This window comes from Mustela lutreola, chromosome 10, assembly GCF_030435805.1.
Source record: "Mustela lutreola isolate mMusLut2 chromosome 10, mMusLut2.pri, whole genome shotgun sequence".
Taxonomy (NCBI): domain Eukaryota; kingdom Metazoa; phylum Chordata; class Mammalia; order Carnivora; family Mustelidae; genus Mustela; species Mustela lutreola.
The window spans coordinates 97227354-97251003 of NC_081299.1; the positions used below are offsets into that span (position 1 = coordinate 97227354).

Genomic DNA, 23650 nt, shown 5'->3' on the forward strand with positions numbered 1-23650 from the left:
AAAAAACAAGCCAAAAACTAGGATATAATTTTAAAATGTTGATTGCAAATATAACCCTCAGATGATGCACTAATCTCACTAAACAAAAGGCAAACAGGCCTTAAGCAGACAAAGTTTGTTTCTAAAACATGTCATTCTTTACAAATGAATGGGAGCTTTGGACTTCCATGATTAAACCAACTAATTTCAAAAGCTCTGATATTTGAAAACAAAAGGAAATAAACTATTATGATTATGCCCGGGTTTATTCTAAAACTCAGAAATTAGCTTTTCAGAGAATTCTTTTTCTGGCTACCAACCTTTCAAAATCCTGACTTGCTAAGGATCATGGGAGTTTTGTTCCTAGTGACAACTGAGTCTGGGGGCCGTTGCCAAATGAGGAGAGTTTATCTCCAGCAAACTCACGCTATGGAGCTGCCTGAACTCCCTTCCTGCCCCGCCCCACCTCCCCCGCCCCACCTCCCCCTTCCCTTTCACCTCCCCCCAATCCCCTAACCCCCAACTCCCTGGCCTTGTCTTTGTTTCTGTATTCTGTCTTTGATATCTATACCTATCATGTCAGTGTCTTCAGCCCCGATACAGTGCCTTGAATGGTTATAGTAGATGCTCTGTAGATATTTGTTGAAAGAGTAGAATGGATGAAAAATCCTTAAAATGAGAGAATTGGCTTTTTTCAAGATTAGCTGCCAGAACTTATTACTGCATAGACAGGTCTTGGAATAGATAAAGCAAGTGGCAGACAGTGTAATAGTGTAGTTCAGTAGGATAAGGAAAGGTTAACCTGTAATACAGATGGAAAGGTGTTGAGAGGCAAGGGCATCTCTACATTTAGTGAGTCCTAAGCCATCCATAAATCTGGTTAAGATCTGGAGAGGAGTGAAAAAGGTGGTCTGGGAGAAGAGAATGAGATCAGCTGAGTGGGAAAAGCTTGTATTAGGGGATAGCATCAGATTTAGTTAGATCTTCACTGTAGGACAGAATCAGATGTAGAAAATGTGGAGTCTGGCATCTTCCAGGCAACACGTGTTTTCACTTAGTTTTAGTTTCACAAAACCCTCTAAAGGGAGGCGGCATTATCCCTACTTACCGATGTAAAACTGAGGCTCAGGAATACTAGGGCCCTCTCTGGGGTCACTGGGCCTGTGATGGCCACAGCGGGACCCAGGGCTTTGGTTCCGTAAGCCTAGTCTGTGCGCTTCCCACATCAGGCCCTGGCTGGCGTGTGTCTGGACTGGACTGTTTAGGGGAAGCATATTGGTTCTCAAGGCCTTCTGAGATCATGTAAGCAGTGTGCTAGAAATATTATTTTGTAATTTTAATACAAGATGTACATTTTGGGTGACTGTTGTCAATATAGTAACTTTTTTAAGGAACAGTTTTTCTCTAGTCCTTCTTCCACTTGGTTTCTTCCTTTGGTTTTTCTGTTCTCCTTTTCCCTCCCTTTGATTTCTCTCTTCTTTCCTCTGTCCCCCATAATTTTATTTTTCAATAATACAAACCTGAACCTGAATCACTCATTATTGGTTCTATTTATCAAAACATGTATTCCTCATTTTATTTTTGACACATTCAAAAATTTTTAAAGTAACAGAATTTTCTTTTTTTTTTTTTTTTTTTAAAGATTTTATTTATTTATTTGACAGAGAGAGATCACAAGTAGGCAGAGAGGCAGGCAGAGAGAGAGAGGAGGAAACAGGCTCCCTGCTGAGCAGAGAGCCCGATGTGGGACTCGATCCCAGGACCCTGAGATCATGACCTGAGCCGAAGGCAGCGGCTTAACCCACTGAGCCACCCAGGCGCCCGTAACAGAATTTTCAAAGAATGTTCACATTTCTATCTCAGAGGTGCCTTTTTTTGTTTGTTTGTTTTTAAATCTCCAGCCTGTACAGTCCAGTAGATAAGTTTCCCCCTCACTGAGGGCCTTTCTACCAGAAATTTTAAAGCCATGAGGGCTCTAGTGTCCTGTTAAAGTTAAACAAAAATGACACCTGGTGGCAGATCTGTTCAATTACAAGCTTTATTGCAATTCATTTGTTGTACTAAGAGAAAGAACTAGGCAGCTTAGGACAGTGAATTTAATGTGACTGCAATCAATGACAACCTTAGTATGTTTCACAAGATATACCCAAACCATGTTCTCAGTACTGTCTGCCTTAATTTTCATTTTTCTCATCATCAGAAGTATTTTATACCCAGTACTAACTTATCATGTGTATTTCCTCATGCAAATAATTTTTCTTCAGTCACTCATTAGGGAAATCTGAGTATTGACTTTTGTCTCACATATATTCTAGATACAAGCTTGTTTATTAATTATACATATATTACTTTTTCCATCCTGTTTATTATTTTGTTTAAAGATCTTTTTTCTACTATGTTAAATCCATCTATCTTACTTGATATTCTCCATTTCTCCTCCCATAAACATGCAGCAAAACTCTCTCTCTTCTTTCTCATAGTTGACATTTTTTGCAGTGTAGAGAGTGGGGTACAGCCTCAGGTGAATCTTCTCCTAATGCACTTGAAGTCTTTTTTGGCAAGATGGGGAAATAGAGAACTTGAAAAGTAACATTTGTCTCTGTTTTATCAGGTAATCAGGTTTTATCTCATTAAATCCTCCCCTGTGCCCCAAGGTGGGTGCTGATTTTGTCCCCATTTAACAGGGAAGAAACCGAGCCCACCCAACCAATAGGAGGTAGACCCAGGAGCGAACCACAGACGCCAAAGCCCAGCTTCCTGGCCCCTGTGCTTTGCACGGTCTGTGGATTCAGACTTCCCCCAGCCTCTGTTATATAATTATTGGGTCATCTTCTGTTGTGTTATTTCTGGATCATTTTAGTAAGCTCTTATAAATATTTGAGCTTCTTGAAATTTCAGTAGTTTTCCACTGTTCAGTTTTTCCTCTTTTGAAGCCAGTACCCTTTGCATGCTTGTCACCTTGAGACATATTTTTAAATCACTACCATTGTTATCATTAATCAGGTCCTTTGCCAAAAGTTATACTTGACTCACCTATATTATCCCTTTTTTTAATAACTAAACATCATTTCTAGTATACAGCAGTGATACTAACATCTTTCTCTGATCCCCAGTTTTCTGTTTCATAGGGAAATTATTTTACGTTTAAGTCATGAGTGTAAACCAGTTACTGGTTTTAAATAAGTATTCATATCAATATGTGCTCCAGGCTATAGTTCGTCAGAGTTTCCATCTCTGAATATCCCAGTTACCGAATGCCTCGTACATGTACAGGGTGCATGGGCAACACAAAGGAGCGGGCAGTTCTCCCCGCAGGCCCGGAAAGCCTTCAAAGATGAGGAGCCCAGATTTTAGAAAATAAATGCAAGATTCCGGTCAAGTTGGAAAGTACCCTTCACGGGTAGATCATTCAGTGACAGGCCTGTGGCAGGCCTATGACAGGCGCTGTGATCCACAGTATCCTGTAGATCATAGCGAAGTTACCTCTGGTGGCCCTTACTTATCCTTTGGTGGAAAACTTAGAATCTGATTCATGAATTCAAGGGTCCTGGACCCCATTTACTAGTCATATAAAACTTTCTCCTGCAGGATTTCTAGAGTAAAGAAAGCTGACCACGGTCTCTCCCAATGGCTATCCTCTGTCCACACATCATTGGCCTTAGCACTATAGCACTGTGTACAAGTTACACGTCTGACAATTAGCAAGCTTGGGTGGCTCCAGAGCAGCAGAGAGGAAGGATGCATAGTTTCATGTTCCTGTGAATGTTCGCTCTCTAGGTGGGTGATCAGATTGTTGAAATCAATGGAGAGCCTACGCAAGGCATCACACATACTCGAGCAATTGAGCTCATTCAGGCCGGTGGAAATAAAGTTCTTCTGCTTTTGAGGCCAGGAACTGGCTTGATACCTGACCACGGTAAGTCATGTAGCTCCCCTGGAGCCGGAGGTGGCCGGGGTGTTAGAGAGGGGGCAACAGCAGGAAAGGAAGCTCTGGTGGAAGGGGAGAGAGGGTTTACTGGCTAGTTCAGAGGTAAACAGCAGAGCCATCTGAAACTAGTTACACAGCAGAGTTATTGTAATACTGCAGAATCAGTGCCTTCGGGCCTGATTGTTTTGTTGAGATGGAATTTGTGAAGCAGTTTCCATAGGAAACATATAGTTGCTTTTGTAGAGAAATGTGCCTGTAAAAAAACAAGGATATGGGCAGCAAGTGATACATTTGAAATCTCTTCAAATGCTAAGAACTTTAGGCTTTTCTGGTCACTTGCCGAAAACACATTTCTATGGCCCACCTGTGGTCAGGGAGTCAGATGTGGGACCACGTCTGGACTCCAGTGCTGAGCCTCAGTTTCCCGGGTTTCACTGTATGGTTCTGAAGTATCACAGGATTTGCAGCTCATTGTTGAATCAAGTGCACTAGCCTAGGAGTAGAGTACCACACCACTGGGACGTGTCCCTTCCAGTTTCCTCCCCCCAGCCCCCAGAGCTATTGAGGGACAAGTCTAGACATGACCTCCTACAGTCCCCTCCAGCCTATAATTCTTTGACTGTGTGATCTTCCACCACCTGCTTGTAAACCATACGTTCCCCGTGACATCTTTGCTAACTGCGCTGTGATTTTTTTTTTTTTTTACATAGTCCTAGGCTTTTTCTCTTCCTTCTTCAGGTTTGGCTCCTTCCGGTCTGTGCTCCTACGTGAAACCTGAGCAACATTAAGGCTTTCAGGGCTTTTCTTGGTCTTTCCTTAAAAAGACTTGGTAAATTTGCATGTCTTGTAAATCACTTCCTTCTTTTTTTTTCTGTTTAATTAAAAATGCTATTAAATACATCTCTTTCTATCTTCTGCACTTTTCAGTTCTCTTTTGACATTAAATTTGACAGCTTAATGCAAGAAAATTATTGACAAATGCCCAAGAAACCTCATTCTGGCTACCACAGTTGGGTCTCCTTTACTAGTGATTTTGGCATAGCTCTATCCTTTGATAACAGCCAAATTAGTAAGCTTCCTGGACCAAGTAATTTGGTTTGATTTTATTATTTCTTCTAAGTTTTTTATTGGGCGTTACTACTTACCATATACAATGTATGAATTCGTCGTATCATGAATACTTAAATTATTGGAAGAATGACTGTTACTCTGTGTGTATTTAAACAGCCTACGAGTACAACCACCTCGTGTACAAGCGCAGCTGTCTGCATGCTTGTCTGTGTATACGCCCCGCCTTTATCGGGTGCGCTCAGCGTATATACTCAGACTGTTTGAGCAGTTAGTCCAATTCAAAGGGCTGTCAGAGTTTAAAACTTACAGTTCCTCTTTATAATTCTAAAATGTAATAATGTCCCACTCAAATCCCTCTTTGCAGGTGATTGGGATGTTAATACTCCTTCGTCTTCAAATGTGATTTATGACGAGCAGCCACCATTTCCCCCACCTTTCCATTCTGCTTCCGTATTTGAGGAGTTTCCCGCACCAGGAATTGAAGAATCTTTGATGAGAGTTCAGATATATGAAAAGACAGAGGAATTAAAGGATGGTGTGCCTGAAAAGAAAAGCACTTTAAATGAAAATCTGTCTGATAGAAAGCAGCACTCTTTTCTCCAGAAAAATGTGAATAAAGGGGATCCACCCAGCAGTCATGGGCAGAGTGACAAGAAAAACCTCTTCAGAGTAGAAAACGGTGTTACACAAAGAGGCAGATCTGCTAGTCCCAGAAAGCCCGCCGGCCGACACGCAGAACATTCGGACAGGCTTCCCAGTCCTCTACTAGCTGACCCCAAAAGAAGACCCAGAGATCGATCACTCAGCCCCAGGAAAGGGGACAAGAAAGGGGGGCAAATGGACACCAGGGCAGGTTCTGGACAGGATCACTGTGGAAGAAGCAGAGGACGGTCTTCCAGCCCAAAAAAGCCGCAAAAGCCTGAAGGAAACAAAGGCCGAGTGAACACCGAAGCCAGATTATCAGAGTCTGAGAGTCAGAGAGGAGGGGGCCGTGCGAGGGACGGGGCCGAGCAGATCTCCGAGGGCAGAGAAGAATCAGGTGTTGTCTGGAAAGACACAAAGCAGAGCCAGTCTGGAAAAAACAGAACACGGTCTCCAGAGAAAAAAAGCAAGAGAATGGAGGAAAAGTCTCTCCCATCCAAGAAGACTAGTACTGCCGCTGGTAGAGTACTATCTGACCGGGAGAAAGGAAAGAAGGCAACCTTAGGAGAGACAAGCTCCAGCAAAGAGAAGCCAGGAGAAAATGCCAGAATATCAGACAAGAAGCTGAAGCAGGATCCTGAAGAAAGGATGGTTTTAAACAAAACCCCAGCTCCCCGAGGAAAAGAACAAGAGGTGGCCGACAAAACCAGAGAGGGCGGAGGGTTCCAACCTGAGAGCGCTTCTCCCGTTAAGAAAACACCCATAACTCCGGGGCCCTGGAAGGTTCCAAGTGCACACAAAGCCGCAGGCACTACCGGTGTGGCTGAGAAACGGCTGTGACCTTTGGTATAAAACAAAGAAAAACAAGTTGTAATCTCTTCTTACTGAAAAATGGCATTTTTCCAAAACAAAACCCCCAAAAGTCATTTTTTTCAGAAATTCTGAAGCACACGCATTTTAATTTGAGCATCCTTTTAGCCAGGCTGCATGAAGGGCCTCAGGACCACTGTGAGCCAACTGTCCCGGGGCAGCCGCCCTTCCACGTGCAGCTGACATGCCTGCTCCTGGGGGGCCCGGCCCGCCTCCGTGGGTGTCCCCACCCACACGTGCAGATATGCACGGTGCGGTCACAACTCACTTGATACCTGTGCCAAGTTATCTACTGTTTCATGTCTCTTTTATCTGTCTCACTCAGCTATTTCCACAGGAATGAAAAAACTAGGTTTGGCTTGGAAGTTGATATTCTCAATAGCATGCTGCATGTTTACAGAGAGACACATTTGAGTCCTTGCAGAAGAAGGAACTGTTAACTCATCATTAAACATGGCAGTTGCCTTTTCTACCAGCTACTGGTGATGGCCCAGGCCCAGCTTAAAAATGAAACTCCAGAACATCACTACTGAAAAGAAAAAATGGAGTCAGAAAGCGACACTCTCTTCATGTTTTTAATTCGGCTGGATCAGGTATTTCAAGTAACTGAAAGATATTACTTACAGTCAGATGTTTAAAATGAGCTAGTGCTTTAGGCAATGAAGAGTTCCCCTCCTGCTGTATTATCCAACCCTGATGTGGTCATAGCATCTCAGGTCACCCTTTTCCTTCAGCTTATTTCGTTACGAAACCAGAAAGAAGCATGTGGAAATACTGCTTACTGCTGTTCAGAGAAAAACTGCCAGGTTTCTATTTCTGGATATTGGGGTTGGACCTCCTACTACTCATTCGCTAGTCGTTACTACATAGTGCGTACGTGAAGAGTCAAAACATGGTACAGATTGTGAGGGCCTCAAGCACCAGGCAGTTTCACAGATACAGGACCAGGCCTCTGGCAGCAGCTGTCCAAGCTCAGGTGTTTCGAAGCGGAACCTGCGTTCAGACCTGCTCAGCAAGAGGACAGACGTGGCAGTAGACAGCCCTTGCTAGATCTGATTTCGTTTTAATTTCTAGCTACAGTAACTTATTTAAAAAACAAGAAAGGGAGACTAGACATCTGCTTAGCTTGTACATTTTCAGAATTCTTTTTAAAAGTCCAAGTAAAGATGTTTGTTGGGAGGTAGAGACCATTTTTAGCTCCATAAAAGAGATCGAGGATTTTCAGGCCCCAGAAGCACCATTCGGTAGCAGCAATGAATAAAGGAGCGATCTCAGAACACCATTTTATGGAGTATTCGAACACACCTGTTCCGTCACCCGGGTTCGTCTTGTTCTTGTGAAACATGGTACGTCCAGGCCCTGTCCTCTGAGTCCGACTGTGAAAGTCTTTAATGTACCAACTGAAGCTGCCCTTGTAGCTGAGACATGCCTTCCCAGAGCGAGATTTCTGAAATCCCCTTTCCTCCAGGACTGTATTTACCCACCTCTTGTAACGACTTGAATAGAGAAAAATTAGGAAACTTGATCCATGCTAAGAATTTAGCACCACAGAAATGATTTATTTTCCCTATAGTCCACAATTAGTGATAAAAATCCTATTTTTATTGTTAACTGTGACATAACTTTGATGTCATATGTTGTCAGTCTGATGTGGCTCTTTTCTTTCTAAGTAACCCATTACTGTACTGATTATATATCGACTTAGCAATGTGGCCTTGGAATGCTAAGCAAAATATGGATGTACTGGTTGTAAATGTTTATATATTGTACAGTACCTTTATATATACACCTGAGGTTCTGATTAGAGAAAGAGATCTGTAAATTGCTCGTTATTTTTTATATAGATATTAAAAAAACAAAAACAAATACAAAAATCTGTTTATGGCCTGCATTTCTTTGTCTGTCAGGCTTATTTAATGTTGCTTTCCCTTTACAGGGCTAATTCCTATCACAGTCTGTGTCCTCAAATAGATTTTGTTCCTCCAAGTGAGGAATTTTCAAAATCCTACAATCAGGAAGACTCAGTATGATGAATTTTCCTTTTATCTGTATGTAAACCTTGAAATTATCATTATGCCTGTTCATTGTAAAGAAAATAGCTTTGCATAAATAATTCGCTACCCCTCCAAATCTTTCCCTACCCTGTCAAGAGAGAAAAGGACTTGTCCTATGGGAAGTTCAGCGAGTAGATCTTGCTAATGGATAGAGTAGTGTAAGTTCAGTAAGGTCACGAAAATTTTTCATCAGACTGTGGCATTTCAGCAGTAAGTCATTTCATTTACTATAGGTTTCACTTACTTTCAGAATGAAGTGTTTTGACTTGGGTTTCATTTAATTTTTGGTGTGATTGATGCCCAAAACCTATTTTACGCCCATGGTTATTTTACTCTTGCAGGTAAACATAAAGTCCTACCATTGCATGAACTCACACTAAAAGTGAAACCCGAGCCCCACAGTGGAGCTGCATGCCATGGCAAAGGCTGTAGGAAGTGGCACCAAAATAGTTTGGGTGGACCTGTCTTCTCATGGAGTTCTGGGACGCTAGTGCATTGTCTTGCTACCAGTGAGACACTGAGATCCTAGTTACATCAAACTGTGTATAAACCAAGTAGAAGTCTCAGACGCAAAAGCATTTGGCTTTTTATTTCTACATGACAATATCTTGGGTTTTCCCTTTAAATAGATATTCCCACGTAGGAAAAGCCAGATGCTTTTAAACACATGCCCAAATGAAGAATTTCATAGTATGTCCGACATTCAAAGAGTGTGGTTTAGAAAAGCTAGGAAACTTCAAATTATTTAAACTGTGTAACAGTCTAACGACCTCTACAAAGATGTGTTTAAGCTGAAGCTCAGTCCATAGGTTGCTCCTGCAGAACACTGGTAACTGGTATAAAAACAGACTTTTGCACAAAATGTGACGTTTCGCTCTAGAATGAAGACTATATCAGAGCAACTTTTTACATCATTGTGTCATGCTCCAATGCCTAAGAACTATATGCGTGTGTTAAACATAACAGGCTGTTTTATTCAGGCAGCTCTTTACTGGTCATGCTCTCAAGGTTTATCAGCAATACAACGACTTGTTTAAAGCATGCCGTAATTATTACATGAAGTCTGTAATCTCTGCTTTAGTTAACTGAATTAGTTTAAGAGAGCCACTAACTTGGATCAGTCTTCATTGTTGCTGTGCAAGACAACCTCATGGGGAGAGCGTGATTCTCGCCACTAGAGAACTCCGAATCTTTCTCATCTACACTAGAAATATGAAAACATAGCCAAGTGCTTTAACTTAGTCTAAACCTATGATTTTGACAGAGAATCCTTTGGGAATTTGTCTATTTCAGACAGTGAAACACTGTTTCACAGTGTTTGCAGTAAAGCCAAGCAGAACTATTATTAGCAAATACACAAATCTAGAGGCTTATTTTGTCCTTAATAAACAATCATTTGTTACCTTGAATAATACCTTACTACAGTTTATATGCTCAGGCATGCTGCAGGGAAGGTATGCAATTATTGCACATTTGTGAAATTCAAACTTCCTTATTCAAGATGGACACCAATCACTGTAAGAAGCAAAGGATTACTTTAAATGATTAAACTAGTCAATACCTGTATACATGAGATTAACTTTGATGAACTTCTCCATAATCCCAACTCATATGCCATATTGGGAGTCAGACCCACTTAGCCCACTATGAGTGTGTAAATCTAAAACATTTCAAAAGTGAATAATTAATGCAAATACTCTGTGGTATTTAGAATTTTTCTACATGTCTTTGAAAGTCAGGAAACCATATGCTAGTTAGACAAGTGTTTAGTTATTCAACTATACAAAATATTTGACTTATATTATACATTAGCTATAATATTATACATATTTAGGAAATTTCAGGTTGTACCTATATACCAATTTTAAAAGGGATAATTTTTCCTGATACAAATTATTAAGTGAACAGGTATTTCTCTTAACCTTCAATAATTATTACTACTCCAATTAAATGTATAAATGGTCTAATCTAGCCCTGTTTTTACATCTTGGTTTTGTTTCTCGGTAACAGCTAAATCTTACTGAAGTATATTATAGCTCACTCTTTTTGGGGATCAAAACAAAATCCCAAGTTCCAGGGCACCTGGGTGGCTCAGTCAGTTGAGCATCCGACTCTTGATTTCGACCTGTGATCTCGGGGTTGTGGGTTTGGGCCCTGCATCAGGCTCTGCTCTCAGAACGGAGTCTGCTTGTCCTCCCTCTGCTCCTTCCCCTATTCGCACATGCTATCTCTAAAATAAATAAAATCTTTAAAAAAAATAAATAAAAGCCCAAGTTCCTAGAAATTATACAGAGAGAAATGAAAGCACTGAGGGTTCTCCTGAACCATGAAGTAGTACAACCCTTCCATCCTAACAGAAAAAAAGTTGCATGAACGTTAAATTCCTCGAGGTGTACCCATTCATTCTACACATACATTCTATTTATATCGAGGACCTATTGTGGGGTCAGGTACTGTTTTGCATTCTGGGGACCTAAAGAGGAGACAAAAATTCCCACCCGAAGGGGTTCATATTCTAGTGGTGGGGAGAGGAGGGGGGTTAGAAACAACTAGGCAAAAAATAAGAGAGGGGAACCTGCAGAGTAGGAAGATCCTCCCTTCCACGTACACACCAAGGCTGCAACTACATATAGCGCAACTCACTTGGAGAATGACCTGACGACTAGCAAAAATCTCTTCCGCTGCTGAAGATACCGAGAAAAAGCCACATTGAGAAGGGCAGGAGGGGCAAGTAAGGAGCCAAATGCTTGGCAGGTGGGAGGAACAGTACATGTACAGATGTCTTCCTTGGGGAGGGAAGGGTTCAAACCCCACATCGGGCACTCCTGCCCCAGCCCTGGGGATTTGTTCAGGGAAGATGGGCCACACACACCACCCTCCACCCCCCTCCCCATAACTCTTTCTTTGAAACTCTAGGGACTTTGAAAATCAGCAGGGCTTAACTAGGGGAAAGCCAAAGGGCTATAGGAAACTAGAACTTTGCTCTTTAAAGGGCCCTTCCATTATAAGAGTCCCAGAAGGAGAGAGAGAAAGGAGCAGAACTTAAAAAAATAGTACCTGCAAACTTCCCTAACCTGGGGAAGGAAACACATCCAGTTCCAGGAAGCATAGAGTGTCCCAAACTACTGAACACAAAGAGGTCCACAGCAAGACAAATAATTAAAATGTCAAAAATTAAAGAGAGCTAAATCTTAAAAGCAGCAAGAGAGGAGGGGAAAATGGTGGTGGAGTAGGAGGACCCTAGGCTCACCCATGACTACAACTAGATAATTACCATATCATCTTAAATGAAGAAAATCAAACTCCAGAAATCAAACTGGAGACTGACAGAACAAACCACAACTAAAGGTAGAGAAGAGGCCACATTGAAGAAGGTAGAGAGGTAGCTTGGGAGAGAAACTGATCGTGGCTGCCACGGGCACACAGAAGGGCAAGAGACAAACTGGCACGTAGGGGAGAACATGGGGAAAATGAATTCCCATAGCAACTGGCTTGGGAATGAGAGGGCCCACATTTTGTCTGGTCTTACCACCAGTGGGGCCTAGAGCCTGGAGTTTTCAAGGTTGCGTGCTTGGCTCAGGGAGACCTCAGAGAACATTGGGCTGCTCTTGGAGAAAAGCCAGGGCAAACAGCCAATGGACATGCAATGTGGACCCAGTGATCTGCAGAGCACCTGGGGCACACAGTGGGGAGGTTAGTTGCTCACTTTGGAGTGTGTCCCAGAGAGGCAGCATTCGTGGAGAGATCCCTCTGGGAACAAAGGCACTTTGGGTACCATTTCTCTCCCCCACACCTCACCTTAAGCATAGGGCCATCTGCAGGACCCAGTACAGTGCCAACACTCACTACCCCCCCTGCCTAGACCAAGCTCTGCCCCACCCCCACACTTTGGTGGAACTGTTCATCCCAATCAGCTTCCCTCAGTCACAGCACCGCAGGCCCCCTCCCTCAGAACACTGGCCCAAACCCTGCCCACCACAAAACTCACACTCTGGGAGTTTTGTAGAGTTCTAGTGGCCGTGGCAACAGTTCTCATTTCAGAAGCAGACCAGAGCTTAGCTAGTTAAAACTCACCATATTCAGGCCAGGGTCCAATACTGCCCATAATTAGCCTAAGAGAGCCACTGCAGGTGACTGGCCTGAAGGACAGAGTGGCCATGACACAATAACAGAGCATACACAGCACACATTAAAGACAGTCCCAGAAGTGCCAGGCTCTGGGGAAATGGTACAATACACTGGAGGGCACGACAGGACCTCTTCTTCGTAAAGCCATTACCCTCAAGAACAGGTGATGTAGCTGTCATTCCTAACACAGAGAAACAGACCCGAAGACTTAGATAAAATGCGAAGACAGAGGAATTTATTCCAAATGAAAGAACAGATAAGGCCATGACCTGAGATACAAGCAAAACACACATAAGTAACATGACTGATGGAGAATTTAAACCAATGATCAGAAAGATACTTGCTGGACTTGAGAAAAGAGTACAGGACATCAGTGAGACTATTAACAGAGAGAAGGAGTAATATACCAGAGTTAAAGGGCCTAATAAACAGGGTGAGAAAACGCTTGATGGAGTGAACAGCAAGATGGAAGAAACAGAGAAACAAATTGATGACCTAGAATACAGAGTAATGGAAAGTAATCAAGCTGAACAAGGAGAGAACCATGCAAAATGAGAATAACTTAGGGAACTCAGTGACTCCATCAAACCTAACATTTGTATTGTAGGAATCCCAGAAGAAGAGAGGAAAAAAAAGAGATCAAAGATTTTATTTAAAGGATAGCTTAAAACTTTCCTAATCTGGAATGGAAACAGATATCTAGATCCAGGAGGCACAGAGAACCCCCAACAAAATCAACAAAAGCAGATCCACACCAAGACATAATGTAATTAAAATAACAAAATAGAGTAATAAAAAATATTAAAAGCAGCAAGACAAAAGAAGTCAATAACTTACAAGGGAAACCTCATAAGGCTATCAGTTAAAACTCACATAAAAATAAAAATCAGGCTATCAGGATTTTTCAGCAGACACTTTCCAAGCCAGAAATACATGGCATGATGTATTCAAAGTGCTGAATGGGGAAAACTGGCAGCCAAGAATACTCTATCCAGCAAGGCTACCTTTCAGAATAGAAGGAGAGATAAAGAGTTTTCCAGACGGGGCGCCTGGGTGGCTCAGTGGGTTAAAGCCTCTGCCTACAGCTCAGGTCACGATCTTGGGTTCCTGGGATCCGCCCCCCCCCCCCCCCGCTCTGCTCAGCAGGGAGCCTGCTTCCCCCACTCTCTGCCTGCCTCTGCCTAGTTGTGATCTGTCAAGTAAATAAATAAAATCTCAAACTATGGAAAGAACCTAGATGTCCATCAACAGATGAATGGATCAAGAAGATGTGGTATATATACACAATGGAATACTATGCAGCCATCAAAAGAAATGAAATCTTGCCATTTGCAACAACATGGATGGAACTAGAGCGTATCATGCTTAGCGAAATAAGTCAAGCAGAGAAAGACAACTATCATATGATCTCCCTGATATGAGGAAGTGGTGATGCAACATGGAGGCTTAAGTGGGTAGAAGAATAAATGAAACAAGATGGGATTGGGAGGGAGACAAACCATAAGTGACTCTTAATCTCACAAAACAAACTGAGGGTTGCCGGGGGGAGGGGGTTGGGGAGAAGGGGTTGGGATTATGGACATTGGGGAGGGTATGTGATTTGGTGAGTGCTGTGAAGTGTGTAAACCTGGTGATTCACAGACCTGGGGATAAAAATATATGTATATAAAAAATATATGTTTATAAAAAATAAAAAATAAAAAAAAAAAATAAATAAAAAAAAAATAAAATAAAAAAAATAAATAAATAAAATCTTTTTTAAAAAAAAGTTTCCCAGACAAACAAAAGGAGTTCATGACCAGTAAACCGGCTCCACAACAAACATTAAAGGGGACTGTTTGAGTGAAAAGGAAAGAAATGAGAGTATAAGGTAGAACACACAAGAGTAGTCAAAATGAACATTCCAATAAAAAGATCAGTTAAGGAACTCACAAAATAAAAGGATGTAAAATCTGATACAATATACCTAAACTACAGGGAGGCAGGGAATAAAGATGGTTTCAACTTAAACAACTACCAACTTAATACAGACTGCTAAATGCAGATGTTAAATACAAATCTAATGTAACCATTTATCAAAGAGCCATCAATAAACATGCAAAATAAAGAGAAAGAAATCCCACTATATCACTAAAGAAAACCAGCAAACTATGAAAGGGAGAAATACAAGAAAGGATCAGAGAAAAACTTCAGAAACAACCCAAAAATGCAATAAAATGGCAATAAATACACATTTATCAATAATTACTTCCAATGTAAATGGATTCAACACTGCTATCAAAAGACACAGAGGGACAGAATGGATTAAAAACAAACAAACAAACAAGACCCATCTATATTCTGCCTTTAAGAGACTCATTTTAAATCTAAAGTCACCAGTGCTCGCTTCGGCAGCACATATACTAAAATCTAGTCACCGGCAGATTGAAAGCCAGGGTCTGTAGAAACATCTCTCATGCAAATGGATGTCAAAAGAAAGCCTGAGTAGCAATACTTGTATTGGACAAAATAGACTTTAAAACAAAGACTGTAACAAGAGACAAAGAAAAGCACTATATAATGATGAACAGGACAATTCACCAAGAAGATGTAACAACTGTAGATATTTATGCACCCCACACTGGAGCACCCAAAACTTCAAGGAACTAATCAATAATATTACAAATATAGTAGAGGACGTTAGCACCCTACTTACATCAATGGACAGATCATTTAAACAGAAAATCAACAAGGAAATAATGGCTTTGAATGATACCCTGGACCATGTGGATTTAACAGATATATTCAGAACATTCCACCCTACAACAGCAGAATACACATTCTTTTCAAGTGCACATGGAACATTGTCCAGAACAGGACACATATTAGGCCAAAAAAGAAACTGCAAAAATTCAAAAAGATCAACATCATATCATGCATCTGAACACAAAGGCCAGCATTACTCGTGATAAAAAACCCTCTACAAAGTAGGTCCAGAGGGAACATACCTCAACATAAGAAAGGCCTTATATGAAAAACCCACAGCTAATATCATACTCAATGGGGGAAAACTGACAGCCTTCCCCCTAAGGTCAGGAACAAGACAAGGATATCCACTGTCACCACTTTTATTCAATACAGTACTAGAAGTCCTAGCCTTGTTGTACTCAGACAACAAAAAGAAACAAAAGGCATTCATATCAGTAAGGAAGTAAAACTTCCACTATTTGCAGATGACAAGATACTCAACATAGAAAACCTGAGAGACTCCACCAAAAAACTGCTGGAACTGATAATGAATGCAGTAAAGTCACAGCATACAAAATCCACATACAGAAATCTGTTGAATTTCTATATGCCAATAACAAAGCAGCAGAATTTTTTTTTGCATTTACAACTGCACCCAAAATAATAATGTACTTAAGAATAAATATAATCTAAGAGGTGAAAGACTTGTGCTCTGTACAAGACTTATACACAAAGAAATGGAAAGACATTCCCTGTTTATGGACTGAAAGAACAAATATTGTTAAAATATCTACTAGCCAAAGCAACGCACACTTTTAATGCAATCCCTGTCAAAATACAAACAGCATTTTTTTTTTACAGAACTAGAACAAACAATCCTAAAACTTATATGGAACCACAAAAGACCCTAAATAGCCAAAGCAATCTTGAAAAGGAAAAGCTAAGCTGAAGGCATTATAATTCTGGACTTCAAGATATATTACAAAGCTGTAATGATCGAAACAATATGGTACTAGCACAAAAACAGACACAGATCAACAGAACAGAATAGAAAACCCAGAAATAAACCCACAATTATATGCAATTATATGGTCAATTAATCTGTGACAAGGCAGGAAAGAATATCCAATGGGAAAAGCACAGTCTCTTCAACAAACAGTGTTAGGAAAACTAGAGAGCAACATGTAAAAGAATTAAATCGGACAGCTTACTCACATCATACAAAAATAAATTCAAAATGGATTAAAGACCTAAATGTGAGATCTGAAACCAAAAAAGTCCTAGAAGAACACAGGCAGTAACCTCTTTAACATCGGCTATAGCAACATCTTTCTAGATGTGTCTCCTGAAGTAAAGGAAACAAAAGCAAAAATAAACTATTGGCCAAAATTAACAAGACAGTAAACAACGTGTGTTGGAGAGGATGTGGAGAAAGGGGAACCCTATTACACTGTTAGTGGGAATGCAAGTTGGTGCAGCCACTTGGGAAAACAGTGTGGAGATTCCTTAAGAAATTAAAAATAGAGCTTCCCTATGACCCTGCAATTGCACTACTGGGTATTTACCCCAAAGATACAGATGTAGTGAAAAGAAGGGCCATTTGTACCCCAATGTTCATAGCAGCAATGGCCACGGTTGCCAAACTGTGGAAAGAACCAAGATGTCCTTCAACGGACAAATGGGTAAAGAAGATGTGGTCCATAAACACTATGGAGTATTATGTCCCCATCAGAAAGGATGAATACCCAACTTTTGCATCAACATGGACGGGCCTGAAAGAGATTATGCTGAGTGAAATAAATCAAGCAGAGAGAGTCAATTATCATATGGTTTCACTTATTTGTGGAGCATAAGAAATAACACAGGGGACATGGCGAGATGGAGAGGAGAAGGGAGTTGAGGGAAATTGGAGGGGGAGATGAACCATGAGAGACTATGGACTCTGAAAAACAATCTGAGGGTTTTGAAGGCTGGCAGGGGGTGGGGAGTTGGGTGAGCCTGGTGGTGGGTATTGTGGAGGGCATGTATTGCATGGAGCACTGGGTGTTGTGCATAAACAATGAATTCTGGTACACTGAAAAGAAATTTAAAAAATTAAAATTAAAAAAATAAAAAGATAAAAAAATAAACTATTGGGACTTCATTGAAATAAAAAGCTTCTACGCAGTGAAGGAAACAATCAATTAACCTAAAAGGCAATCTACAGATGGGAGAATATATTTGCAAATGATAGAGCCAATTAAGAGTTAGTATCCAAAATATATAAGGAACTTATAAAACCTAACACCTAGAACACAAATAATCCAATTTAAAAATGGGCAGAAAATATGAACAGACACTTCTCCAAAGAAAACATATAGATGGCCAACAGACACATGAAAAGACACTCAACATCACTCATCATCAGGGAAATTCAAATCAAAAGTACAATGAGATATCACCTCAAACTCCTCAGAATGGCTAAAATCAACAACACAAAAAACAAGAGGTATTGGTGAGATGTGGAGGAAAAGAACCTTTGTTGCACAGTTGGGAATGCAAACTGGTGTAGCCACTCTGGAAAACAGGATGGAGATTCCTCAAAAAGTTAAAAATAGAACTACCTCAGTTGCAGTTGCTCTACTGGGTATTTACCCAAAGAATATCAAAACACTGGGGGCCCCGGGTGGCTCAGTCAGTTAAACACCTGACTTCAGTTCAGGTCATGATTTCAGGGTCCTGGGATTAAGCCATTCATCAGGCTCCCCACTCAGTTGGAAATCTACTTGTCCCTCTCCAACTCTCCCTCCCCCAGCTTGTACTCTCTCTCTCTCAAATAAATAAAATCTTAAAAAAAAATCAAAACACTAATGCAAAGGGATAAATGCACTCCAATGTTTATAGCAGCACTATGTATAAGAGCCAAGATTTATGAATGGATAAAAAAGATGTGGTATACACACACACAGACACACACACATACATACATACAATGGAATATTATTCAGCCATAACAAAGAATGAAATCTTGGGGCATATGGGTGGTTCAATCAGTTAAACATCTGCCTTCAGCTCAGGTCATGATTCCAGGATGCCTGCTTGATGGAGAGTTTGTTCCTCCCTCTCCCACCTCCCGCCCCTATTCATGCTCTCTTTCTCACTCTCACTCTCTCAAATAAATAAATAAAAATAAAAAATAAAGAATGAAATCTTGCCATTTGCAATGGCATTGATGGAGCTGAAGTGTATAATGCCAAATGGAATAGCTCAGTCAAAAGATAAATTTGATATTATTTCACTCATATGAATACAAATGAGCAAAGAGGGGAATAAAAGAGACAAACAAAGAAACAGACTCTTAACTATAGAGGACAAACTGATGATTACCAGGGGAGAGAGGATGGGTTAAATAGGCAATGGAGATTAGTCTCTACTTGTGAGGACCACTGGGAAACTAAGTTAAAAACCTTTTAAAGGAAAAAAAAAAAAAAAAAAAAACAGGCAGCAAGAGAAAAGCAACCAGTTACCTACAAGAGAAACCCCACAAGGTCATCATCTGATTTTTTTAGCAGGAACTTTGCATTCCCAAAGCGGGTAGCATGATATATTCAAAGTGCTGAAAGGAAAAAACCTTCAACCAACAATATTGTACCCAGAAGGGCCATCATTCAGAATTGAAGGAGAGATAAATTTTCCCAAACAAAAGTTAAAAAAGTTTATCACCACTAACTGGTCTTACAAGAAATGTTAAAAGGACTTAAGTGGAAAAGCCAAAACTTTAGTAAAAATTTATGAAAACTAAAACTCATACTGGCAAAAGCAAACACATAGTAAAGGTAGCAGATCAATCACTTATAAAATTTGTATGAAGGTAAAAGACAAAAGTAGTAAAATCAATTATATCTACAATAATTAGTTCAGGGATACGCAAAATAAAAAGATGTAAAATGTAACACCAAATACATAAAATATGGAGAAGGGGGGTATAAATTTATTACTTTTAGAATGTGTTTGAACTTAAGCAAACATCAACTTAAAATAGACTCCTGTATACATAGGATGCTATACATAAACCTCATGGCAACCACAAACCAAAAACCCCTAATAAATACACAAAAAATAAAGAGAAGGAAATCTAAGCTAACACTGAAGAAAATCGTCAAATCACAGGAGAAGGGAGCAAAAAAAGAAGAACGGGACAAACCACAAAAATAAATAAATAAAACAAGTAACAAATAGCAATAAGTACATACCTATCAATAACTACTTTAAATGTGGATTAAATGTTCTAGTCAAAAGACATAGGGTGACTGAATAGATGGGGGTTGGGGGGGACCCATCTATATGTTGCCTAGAAGAGACTCACTTCAGACCTAAAGAAACAGACTGAAAGTGAAGAGAAGGAAAAAGATACTCCATGCAAATGAATCCAAAAAAAGCTGGGTAGTAATACTTATATCAGAAAAAATAGACTTTAAAACAAAAACTATAACAAGAGACAAATAAGGCATTATATAATGTAAAAAAACTTGTGGGCTTAATAACAATTGTAAATATGCACCCAACATAGGAGTACCTAAATATATGAAGCAAATACTAATAGATAAAAAGGGAGAAACTAACAGTAATGCAATAATACTAGGGGACACCCCACTTCCATCTAAGAGGAAAATTTATAGCAACACAGGCCTACCTTAAGGAATAAGAAAAATCTCAATCTAATCTTACACCTAAACAAATAGAAACAGAAGAACAAATCTTAAAGTCAGTAGAAGGAAGGAAATAATAAAGATCAGAGTTGAAAAAATGGAGACTAAGAAAACAATAGAAAGGATCAATGAAACTAAGAGCTAGTTCTCTAAAAAGATGAACAAAACTGATAAAACACTAGACACTCATAAAGAAAAAAGGAGGACCCAAAATCAAAAATGAAAAAGAAGTTACAACTGACACCACAGAAATACAAAACATTACAAAAGACTACTACAAAAAATTATATGCCAACATGTTGGACAACCTGGAAGAAACAGGTAAATACCTAGAAACACACAATCTTCCGAAACTGAGAAGGGAAGAAAAAGATAATTTGAACAGACCAATTATTCATAATAAATTGAATCAGTAATCAAAAATCTCCCAACAAACCAAAGTCTAGAACCAGCTGGCTTCACAAGTGAATTCTACCAAACATATAAAATAGAGTTAATACATACCCTCCAACTCTTCCAAAAAAGTTGAAGAAGAAGGAATGCTTCCAAATTCATTCTACAAGGCCAGCATTAACCTGATACCAAAAAGAAAAACACTATGAAAAAAGAAAATTACAAACCAATATCCTTCATGAACATGATGCAAAAATCCTCAACAAACTAGTAGAAAACTGAATTCAACAATACATTAAAATGATTATTCACCATGATTAAGTGAGATTTATTTCAAGTATGCAGGGATAGTTCGATATCCACAAATCAGCCCACATGATACATCACGTCAACAAAAATGATTAAAAAATCATATGATCATCTGGATGGTAGAAAAAGCATTTGATAAAATTCAGCATCCATTCATGATAAAAACTCTCAACAATGTGGGGATAGAGGGAACATACCCCAGTAAAATAAAGGCTATATATGAAAAACCCACAGCTAATATCATACTCAAGGGTAAAAAGCTGAAAGCTTCTCCTCTAAGATCAGAAATGAGACAAGGATATCCACACTCACCACTTCTATTTAACATAGTACTAGAAGCCCTAGATGCAGTAATCAGTCAAGAAAAAGAAATAAAAGGCATCCAATTGGTAAGGAAGAAATAAAGCTGTCACTATTTGCAAATGACATAATGCTATATATATAGAAATCCTCATGACTCCACCAGAAATTTAGAATAAATGAATTCAGTGAAGTTGTAAGACACAAAATTAATATACAGAAATATGTTGCATTTCTATACACTAAAAATGAATTGTAAGAGAAATTACAAAAACAATCTCATTTATAATAATACCAAGAACAATGAAACACTTAGGAATAAATTTAACCAAGGAGGTGAAAGGTCTGTACTCTGAAAACTATAAGACATTATTAAAGAAATTGAAGATGATACAAATGAAAAGATATGCCATGCTCACATATTGGAAGAATTAAAATGTTAAAATGTCCAATACTACCCAAAGCAATCTATAGGTTCAGGGCAATCCCTATCAAAATATTAAAAGCATTTTTCATAGAACTAGAACGAATAATCCTAAAATTGGTATGGAACTCCAAAAGTCCCCAAATAGTGAAAACAATCTTGAGAAAGAAGAACAGGGGTGCCTGGGTAGCTCAGTGGGTTTAAAGCCTCTGTCTTCCGCTCAGGTCATGATCCCAAGGTCCTGGGATCGAGCCCCACATCGGGCTCTCCACTCAGCAGGGAGCCTGTTTTCTCCTCTCTCTCTGCCTGCCTCTCTGCCTACTTGTGATTGCTGATCTCTGTCAAAAAAATAAATAAAATCTTTAAAAAAAAAAAAAAAAAAGAGAAAGAACAACAAAGCTGGAGGTATCACAATAATCACAATATTAGATTTCAAACTATAATACAGAGCTATAGTCATGAAAACAGTATGGAACTGACACAAATAGACACAGATCGATGGAACAGAATAGAGAGCCCCAAAATAAACTGTACTTACATGGTCAATTAATCTACAACAAAGGAGGCAAGAATACACAACAGGAAAAAGATAGTCTCTTAAATGAATGGTACTGGGAAAACTGGACAGCTACACACAAAAGAATGAAACCAGACCATTTTCCGATACTATCCACAAAAATAAAATTGATAAAAGCCCTAAATGCAAGAGCTGAAAGAGTAAAATTCCTAAAAGAAAATATAAGCAAGTAATACTCTTAAAGATTAACCTAACAGTATTGTTTCGAATATATCTCCTCAGACAAGGGCAACAAAAGCAAAAATAAACAAGTGGGACTATATCAAAATAAAAAGCTTTTTCCAACAAAGAAAACGAACAGCAAAACAAAAAACATTCTACAGAATGGGAGAAGATATTTGCAAATAATATACTTAGTAAGGATTAACATCCAAAATATATTTAAAAACCCATACAACTCAATGCCAAAAAAAACAAACAATGGAATTTAAAAATGGACGGAGAATCTGAATAGATGTTTTTCCCCCAATAAAAAAGACATACAGATGACTGACACATGAAAAGAACCTCATCATCTAATCATCAGGAAAATGCAAATCAAAACCATAGTGAGATATCACCTGACATCTGTCAGAATGGCTAGTATCAAAAACATAAGAAATAACAAGTGTTGGCAAGGACATAGATAAAAGGGGACCCTCTTGTACTGCTGGTCTATTGTTGGGAATGTACATTTGGTGCAGCCACTTTGGAAAACAGCATGGAGGTTCCTCAAAAAATTAAAAAGACAAATAACATACAATCTAGTTAATGTGAATGTTAATTCTCTCCTGGGTACTTGCCCAAACAAAACAAAAACATTAATTTGAAAAGATATATGCTTCCCTATGTTTCTTTTTTTTTTTTTTATTTGACAGAGAGAGATCACAAGTAGGCAGAGAGGCAGGCAGAGAGAGAGAGAGAGGAGGAAGCAGGCTCCCTGCTGAGCAGAGAGCCCGATGCGGGATTCGATCCCAGGACCCTGAGATCATGACCTGAGCCGAAGGCAGCGGCCCAACCCACTGAGCCACCCAGATGCCCCGCTTCCCTATGTTTCTTACAGCATTATTTACAATAGCCAAGATGTGGAAGGAACTTAAGTATGGTGAATGAATAAAGAAGATGAATGAATAAAGAAGACATTGCGTACACAAACACACACACACACAGACATACTCTAGAATATTACTTAGCCATAAAAAAGAATGAAATCCTGCCATTTGTGACATGGATAGACCTAAAAGGTGTTATGCGAGGTGAAATAAGACAGAGAAACACAAATACCAAATGATTTCACCTATACGTGAAATCTAAAAGACCAAACAAACAAAATAGAAAACGGACTCCTAAATCCAGAGAACAAAGTGGTGGCTGCAAGAAGGAAGGGGAATTAGAAGATAAGTGAAATAGGCAAAGGGAATTAAGAGGAACAAAATTCCAGTTATAAAATAAGTAAGATTTTAATTTATTGTAAATAAAATGGGGTGTAAGTACAGCATGGTGAATGCAGCCAATAATATTGTAATAATTTTGTATGGTGACAGACGGTAACTATACTTACTATGGTGAGCATTTTATAAT

The 23650-nt window shown here is 39.4% G+C and overlaps 2 protein-coding genes across 12 annotated transcripts in view; one reads left to right on the forward strand and one right to left on the reverse strand.

Moving 5' to 3' along the window:
- MAGI3 (membrane associated guanylate kinase, WW and PDZ domain containing 3) overlaps positions 1-8364 on the forward strand; it is a 229693-nt gene extending 221329 nt beyond the window's left edge. For 2 of the 4 annotated variants that reach the window (XM_059135303.1, XM_059135305.1), the window contains exons 20-21: positions 3757-3895; positions 5343-8364. In XM_059135303.1, the coding sequence (XP_058991286.1) occupies positions 3757-3895; positions 5343-6460 (1257 nt within the window). In that variant the 3' untranslated portion in view covers positions 6461-8364. Of the gene's footprint in view, positions 1-3756; positions 3896-4645; positions 4736-5342 lie in introns of those variants that run through there. The other 2 variants (XM_059135304.1, XM_059135306.1) reach the window with 2 other exon arrangements.
- PHTF1 (putative homeodomain transcription factor 1) overlaps positions 2000-23650 on the reverse strand; it is a 73481-nt gene continuing 51830 nt past the window's right edge. For 4 of the 8 annotated variants that reach the window (XR_009345004.1, XR_009344998.1, XR_009345005.1 and 1 more), the window contains 4 exons: positions 20592-20662; positions 9948-10059; positions 6351-6461; positions 2000-5519 (listed from right to left, as the gene is read on the reverse strand). The gene's annotated coding sequence lies outside the window, so the exon portion shown is untranslated. The remainder of the gene's footprint in view (positions 5520-6350; positions 6462-9947; positions 10060-20591; positions 20663-23650) is intronic. The other 4 variants (XR_009345002.1, XR_009345000.1, XR_009344999.1 and 1 more) reach the window with 4 other exon arrangements.